The following is an 8224-nucleotide window of genomic DNA, read 5'->3' as shown; positions in this document are numbered from 1 at the left end:
AGTATAGCCCAAGAGAGTTTGTGTAGGTGGGAGCGGTGGTGTAGCACAGTAGGGGGCACAGGTGGTGCATCGGCCAGTCATCTCAGTCAAGCAACCATTGGCAACCTGGGTCTGTCTGTCTGTGACCTCCTGCTGCCAGCGGGCTTTCTACGCTTCATGTGGCCTTAACCTGCACGTAGCCTGGCACGAGCGCCGTGGTGACATCTCCACCACTTCGTGGCGAATGGCGGTTGTTTATGGTCGTCTCGCGATTAGTACTACTCTGCACTACTAACCCAGCGACCCGAGTTCAATTCCCGCTCACGGCCAACACTGGTGACGATTCCGTTCCTGGGCCTCCCCTTGGTCAACTCAGCCTCAAATGAGTACCTGGTGCGTTGTGTAAACATCGCCACTGGGGAGATTAAGGTGGCCGGATGTGGTGCTGGCCACCTACCCCCCTTCGTGTATCAAAGGTGCTGCTCGTTAACAGCACTTTCACCCAACAGTCCTGTCGAAGGCTACATGGGGGATCTTTGTCTTTGTTTGGTGGTGCAGCTGAGGAGGCGCAACTGCACGGCGAGTACCTCTACCGCAAGGCGCAGGAGGCCAAGAAGATCCTCGTAGAGGAGAAGGCGCGGCTCAAGAGGGCGCTCGATGGTAACGGGCGGCGAGACGGATATAGAGATGGGCTCGCGACGACAAGACGGACGAGAGACAGCGAGACAGACTAGAGACGTTGAGACACGCAAGACAGACTAGAGACGGATCTAGAGACAATGAGACACGCAAGACGGACTAAGATGGGACAAGACGGTCTGACAATACAGGCGAGAAGACAACCGCGCGTGGAAAGCGTTTCCGAATGAATCCATGTGTGCGCATGATTTTTCTTCCTTGTTAATTCTCCCCTGCCCGCCCCCCACCCACTGCCCCCTGTCCCCCTGACGTCGTCACCGAAGAAAACCTGGTGCTGCCTACGGACCTGCGGTGGGAGGCGCTTGAACTCCAGAAGGCCGTGGAGTTCGACCAGGGAGGGGAGGGTGATCTCACATCCCTCACCATCACGTCTCCTCGCATCTCTCTCTCTCTTCCTTCCCGCGAGACTCTCGAGGCAGGGGGATAAGCGTCGCGCGTCTCCGCCCGCTAGACACGCCGAGTCGGCGCGCATCCCCGGCTCGCCGTCGGTCCTTCCTGCCAAGCGGTGGCACCGTGTTTTGCCGCGGAGGTTCGCGGATCGAGAACGGCGGGCCCTCAACCCCCCCCCCCCCACCGGTTTAATGGGTTTAATGCAGCAGTTGCGTTGACCGTAAATACTGCACGGCGATTGCTTCCCAAGTGGACTTTGAAAAATCCCATGGCGTGAACGCGGAAAAGAGTCGGCCGTGTGTGTGTGATGGCTGGCGTAAATTTTTGTGGAATGTCAAATGAAGGCCGTGGTCACCACATAACGTGTGCTTCTGGAGCAGTCTTCCTTCTGGAGCGATCTTCCTTACAATATTAGGAAGCCACTGGAGCTTTGCACTTTTAAATCATCGTCTAGATTGACAAACTCATTTCTTGAGAACTACTTTTTGTGGTTAGTTTGTCACACTTCCGATTGCCACGGTTGGCTACGTGCTGTAACAAAGAGGTTTAACATGCACTGACCCACTCATTCACTCATCATTTTACTCAATTTACCCACTCACCTGCCATATCACCCACCCACTCTTGCAATTGGGACTCATCCAGGTCTCATTAGTGCTCAGCTCGCTACACAAAATCAACGCGATCACTGCAGAGTGATATTCTAAACCATTCCTGGTCGCTCCTTCCATCCACCCACACACACACCTTCACTCACCTGCACGGTGAAGTATGGCAAATGATAACCTACCCTCTCCGTCCCCCCTGCCCCATCTACCACCTCTTTCTATCCACACCCCCCCCCCCCCCCCCCGTGTCAGTAGGAGTGAGCAGCCACATGGATGACGAGTACCGCTGAGCCGGCGTGAAGGACCCACACATCATGGCGACGACCTCACGCGACCCCAGCTCCCTCCTCAAGCAGTTCATCAAGGTGCGGGCACGGGGTCACAGGGACTACAGGGTTTGGGGTCACACGAGGAATGTGGGTCCTCGTGTATTGCATGTGTACAAGCGCGCAAAGACAGAGGTCCCCCATATAGCCTTAACAGGTTTTTGGGACAGGTGCTGTTTGCGAGGGTGTAGGTGGCTAGCACCACAACTGGCCACCTTTATCTCTCTGGTAATGATGTTTAAACACCGCACTAGGTACTCGTTTGAGGCTGAGTTGATCTAGGGGAGGCCCAGGACCAGTTCAGATAATCGCCACTGGTGTTGGCCATGAACGGAAATAAACCTCGGGTCACTAGGTTTGTGGGGCATCATGCTAACTGCTAAATTACCGCACACACACACGTGTTCTCTATCGGCTTTAGAATCAGTTCCTTGCACCTCACACGAGTCGTGTCGACCAATCATCGGGCTTGTGCAGTGTGAGACAACTCGCATCCGTTGAGTTAACCAGAAGAAATCTGGTTGTTGATGAAAGGTGGAGGCTGTGTGGGGGGGGGGGGGTCGTAAGTGGTGGAGCGTTGGACACTTTGGTTTGGTGCATGCAGCTTTTGTCAACTTCATTCCTCGCGATTCAGTCCGCCTTTTCGCGATGACCGATCCCTTCCATTCATCGAAAATGTATCTACTGTAGCACTACGCACGGTCGGTGGTCACGGAAAGATGTACCATTGGGGGCGCCACTGTGGCGAGATGTTAACTCCCTCACCTGGTATACAGGAGGTCGCAGGTTCAATCCTGACCCTGATGCCTGCTGTATATTTGGAGTTGCGTGCCACTTTCCGAGGAGTCGCGTGGATTTCTCTCCAGGTCCTCCGGTTTTTCCCTCCGCATTTAGAATCAACGTCCGTTTAAGAGTATTTGGCTGCTATAAATTTCCGCATGGCGATAAGCCACTTAGTTGAGCTATGATTTGTGGCCAGGTCGCTTCTGGAAAAGAGCTGCATAGCTCAGTGGGCCTTACCTGGTAAAATAAAAATAGTAAAGTTTTTCCAATGGTGCATCCCAGTTGTGCCAACACGGGGTTTGGCAACCCCGTATACCGGCACGGCTCGGCTCGGCTTCCGCAATGGAAAAAACAAACAACACAACCCGAGTCGGATACAGTGGGGGGGCGGGGAAGTGGGGGGGGCGAAAGCAGCGTGGCCGGGACGGACGCCGGTGGGAAGAGCGGACTCGGCGTGTGACCGCTTGCTGTCATGTTACCACACCACCACCACCCTCCCACCACCACCGCAGGAGATGAAGCTGATCCTGCCGAACGCTCAGCCGATGAACCACGGAGGCCACAAGCTGCAGGCGCTGGTGTGGGCGTGCTGCGCCAACGCCGTCAACGACTTCATCGTCCTGCATGAGCACCGCGGTATGCCAGGCACGCGCACGCACCGCAGTCGACAAAGCTCCCCCGTGTAGCCTTTAACAGGCTGTCAGGGCAAGTGCTGTTTGTCGAGCGACCTACGAAGGCCGGCAGGGCACACGGCGGGGTGGGTGGTGTGGTCATTACCGCATCTGGCCCCTTTTGTCTCCCCACTGTCGATGCTTGGACACACCGGAAATCGAAGTCAGGTCACCGGATTTGTAGTGTAATGAGATAGCCACTCCGCTCCCGCTCCCCGGTGTGATGCATGGTGTGACGTGTGTGATGCGGTGCAACAGACGGGGATGGAGGTGTATTTAGCTGTGCGTACGATGTGCGGTGTGTAGTATGACGCTGCAGACATGGAATTGTGGTGTTTTAACTGTGTATGTGGTGTGATGTGGTATGATGCCGCAGATGGAAGGGCAGTCTGTTTAACTCTCCAGTACAGTCTGTGTGACACCTGTGGTGTGTCTAACTTTCCGGCATGCTGTTCATGTGACACGTGGTACGATACCACGGTGTACTTGACACTCTCGAGCGTGGTGATGCGGCACGACATCCGGACGTGGACATGATGTCCGAGGCATTCCAACACCTCGTGATGCACAACTTCACGTCGCGACTCGGAAAGAGGGTGCGTGCGGGCACCGTGCCAGTCTCACCCACATCTTCCTCCCCCATCCCCAAAGCACAAAGATCCCTCGTATAGGCTATAACCCTTTCTCATTTCCATGATGTACATATACGTCGTCGAAACGGAACCGTAAGAAAAACTCAAGTACGTCTTCTGACCTGAAGACATACCTTTTGCTCCCATAAGACTATGCGGGAGGGCGTGTGGCACAGTTTTGTTCCATAGAGTGCCGGTCGTGTCACTACGGTTCTCTGCGGTGAGAGCAACGCCTTTTAAAAACAGCAGCGCTACGCCTCTATAAATAAAATTAACGCTGAGCCGCTCGCGCGTACCGAGATTCAGCGGTGAACGTGACACCTACCACCCGGCAACTTGCAGATGTCTCGGAATGGGAAAGAGTGAGCAGACTTTTGGGCCAGGTGCTGTGTGTCCGCCTGTATATTCGGAGTTTGCATGTTCTCCTCCTGGTCACTTTGATTTTTCTCCGGGTCCTCCGGGTTTTTCCCTACACATTTAGAAACTTGAATTTCGAGTATTTTGCTGCTATACATTTTTATGTGAAAAAGAGCTACATAGCTCAGTGGTAAAATAAAAATAGTTTCGTTTTACTTTAGTTTTCGAGCAACAGCACAGAGTTTTTATTTAACGCCATCTCTGAAGCTGAAGGCGCGTAATGTTGTTCATTTGCTAATGCATCCGCAGTTTTAAACAGGTTGGCCGCTGGCCTCTAACTGGCAAACGTCTGCGAGGACACGTAATGAGAGTCCAGCGCCGTCCGTGTGACTTGCCGCGACCCCTCCCGTGACTTCTGTGCCCCCCTTCCCCCCTCCCAACAGGCACAACGTCTACAAGCGCGACGGCAAGGACATCGAGTTGAAGGAGGTGGGACCGTGATTCGAGATGGAGCGTAAGTCTGCCTGACACATTGTTACTCGTCTCCACTTTACACCCCTGCAGAGGCGGTGGAAATTCCACATTCCTTGTGGACTTCCCTACGAAGTGGTTGTAAATTTTATCGACCCCTGAGAGGATGATGGGCTGAATGTAAGAGTCTAGCCTCGGGCTAGGTGGCCCGCGGGTGACTTGTAGAGCGGATCGGAACTTGAGTCGGTGGGGTCGCTGCTCTGGTCGCATTCGCTGTACCGTGACCCGACTCGCATTCCCCCACCCCGGATGCGATGTGTAAATTCAAAGATGATCGGACGTAATGCTGGCCACCCACACCCACCCCTTGGTGTGCCGTGCTGGCTTTCCTACATGCTAACACACGAACAGCGCTTTTCCCACGCCGTCTGTTAAAGGCTGCATGGGGGGGATCTTTGCTTTTGTGTGTCGCGCAGTCTATGAGATTAAACTGGGCACGCTGGACAACGCGGCCACCGCCGAGGTGGAGTGGCCTTGGCGACCGTACATGAACACGGCGAAGAAGAGGAAGTTCCTGAGCGTGGAGTGAGGGAGGGGAGCGACTTCCCCCCCCCCCATGGGCCTGGGGGGAGGGGCATTGGGGGGGGGGTTTGTCCCTGGAAAGCCGGAGTTGGAGTCGAACCTCGCGGCGCTCTCCGCCGAGGCTCGAGACGTTGAGGAGAGGTCGCCGCGTGGATAGGGCAGTGCGTGAATCACTGTTCCAACCGTCGTCACACACGCGCATCATACGCGTCACACACACATTGCGGATGTACATTTATCAAACACAAACATGCACATCGTCGCATGCGTCGCACACAGAAGCACACAATTGCACAAAAAGACAAAGGTACTCCGTATCGCCGTTAACAGATTGCTGGGGCAAGTGCTGTTAACGGGTAGCACCTATGATGGCCGGCATGGCACAGAAGTGGTTGTGTGGCCAGCCCCACGTCTGGCTGCCTTTGTCCTCCCCAGTTTTGCGATGTTATACACACCACACGATGTACTCAGATGTCTGAGTTCGTAGTGCGCTAACTGCTGCACCACCGCTCCCCAAACGGTGTACATACATGCATACACAAAACGAAACATTAACATTTATTTAAGTAATAAAAAAGAAAATACCAAGTCAGGCAGATGGAGAAAGTGGCGTGTCGCCATGCACAGCACCGCTCTCGTAGCTACTCACCTAGGGTGGGAGCTCTTGGCTTCAATGCCACCCGGGATGTTTAGATGTGAAAACCTGCCATAAATAATATTTTTGGGAAGTCACAAGCGCCTTAAGTTGCATCTCATCTCGACCATTTTAATGGGCACCCCCCCCCTGTAGCTGTCCCCCTGTGGCACAAAATAAACTAACAAAACTAATCTATTTTTATTTTACCAGGTAAGGCCCACTCAGCTGTATAGCTCTCTTTCAGGAACGACCGGGCCACAAATGAAAGTGCTATAAAGTGGCTTGTCACGCAGAAATATATAGCAGCCAAATACTTTTAAACGCATGTTTCTAAATGTGGAGGGAAAAACCGAAGGACCCAGAGAAAAATCCACGCGGTCACGGGGAGAACATGCAAACTCCAGATATACAGGCGTCGGGATTTAACCCACGACCTCTATACCAGGCGAGGCCCCAAGGTGAATCAGCACTTGGCCTGCGAGCGGGTATTATTAGTCTGTCAGTAGGGGGTAATGATTCCGGATTTCAGTCTCAATTGAAACTGTAATCTGGAACACTTTTGTCATATTTTGCTTGTATAAGTGTGTTCATAAAATACAAGTTTGGTCATTGAGAGAGTTATAAATGTCCTATATGCATTTCATGTTTATTGTGTTTATTGTATTTAATGTATGAAGAAAATAAAATTTTGTATATGCTACAGTATGTTTCACACGTTATTCAGTGACACTGCATATGACGGGCAATGTTTGGGGCAATCGGCCTTCAACAATGAAAATACATCGAGGCCACATGACCCGTGGCCACCGCCACTTCAACCGTGGCCCCATTGGCACGTTGATGTGTGGCTCTGCTTTCACCTGTGGTGAGAATGAGACCAGAAAAATTACAGGAGGCCGACTCCATATGAGTCCGTCACGCTCTGGATCTCGCTAATGGGACGTTGGATAAAAATAAAACATGGAAGCGACAAGTTTTTTCTCTGGCGAGGACATTCCCACAAGATTGCCACCTTTCCCAATTAATGGAATTTGCCCCAACATCACCCTGATCCAAACCAGCAGGAGCTGAAATCTTCCAGAAGGTTCAGGATTTATTGGTACAATCGTTCGGATGTTGGTGTTTGCATGGACTTGCATTTAAAACCACCGGTCCGCTTGACGTCTTTTAAACAATACCTGTGGTCGGGTCCGCTCCCCCACCTTTCTATCCCCTGCTTTTTTTATGACCGGTGTAGTATATGTTGACGGTGTGTGCGTGTATCACAACGTGATGTAACCGGGCCCTCGAATTGCCTCAAGAAATGAATAATCAACATCTGTCGCTTTGCTGTTGTGATGTCACCACGAGGCGCCGAATGACGGTGGGACGGCGTCGTCGCACTCGTCGAGCGGACAAGGGCTCCGTGAAATGACGATGCGGATTGCGCCAAGCGTATAGAGGTCGCCGATTGCGCGCCCCTGTGGCTCGACCACTCGTGGGTCCACCTCAAAGTTCCTGTGCCCATTTGAACCTCATTGCCTGCGATGATGCTGCTGCTGGCATGGAAGAACACACGTGGCGCCCTCGTCTCTCCATGTTGTCTTTCACGTCCCATCGCAGTTTTCAGGTCACTTGATGTTTACACCCTCCGGTAAGGAGGCAGTGAGGTTCAGCCGCTCGATTTTTCTTCCTTTAGTGCACAGTACCGTACACGGATACGGGCACAGTACGACACCGTAGCTTTATTGATTGTTCAACAAAAAAGACCATCCCTCGCCCAATCTAGTTACCTATACGGTGTAATATATCGCGAGACATTTGTTAACGTAAAAAAAATGGAACTGCAATGCTGAAAATTATACTCCATGAAACTCGGGGTTTTATGGAGTATCTGAGGGCTTCTCAACGCTTCATGCCTCGCCCCCACTGATGCCCTCTTCTCCCCACTCCTACTACTGACGATTGTATGTAGGGTGTGTAGGCATTTACTTCCGACTGTTGTATGTAGGGTGTGTAGGGTGGTGGGAGTAAATGAGATTTAAAACTGGGTGCTCAACTTGAACTCACCACCACTCACATCATGTATGCACTCATCCGCCATCTCGCT

At 52.5% G+C, this 8224-nt stretch overlaps 1 protein-coding gene across 1 annotated transcript; it reads left to right on the top strand.

Moving 5' to 3' along the window:
• The first annotated feature begins 292 nt into the window (after positions 1-292).
• Positions 293-6835, top strand: LOC142905904 (U3 small nucleolar ribonucleoprotein IMP4-like). Its single transcript, XM_076053136.1, has 5 exons — positions 293-639; positions 942-2041; positions 3298-4052; positions 4889-4959; positions 5393-6835. Exons 2-3 carry the CDS (start codon positions 1991-1993, stop codon positions 3469-3471), a joined length of 225 nt encoding a protein of 74 aa, XP_075909251.1. The 5' UTR covers positions 293-639; positions 942-1990; the 3' UTR covers positions 3472-4052; positions 4889-4959; positions 5393-6835.
• The last annotated feature ends 1389 nt before the right edge of the window (positions 6836-8224 follow it).

This window comes from Petromyzon marinus, chromosome 59, assembly GCF_048934315.1.
Source record: "Petromyzon marinus isolate PM22_M1 ecotype Great Lakes invasive population chromosome 59, UKy_Petmar_22M1.pri1.0, whole genome shotgun sequence".
Taxonomy (NCBI): domain Eukaryota; kingdom Metazoa; phylum Chordata; class Hyperoartia; order Petromyzontiformes; family Petromyzontidae; genus Petromyzon; species Petromyzon marinus.
This window is presented reverse-complemented; position numbering and strand designations above follow the sequence as displayed.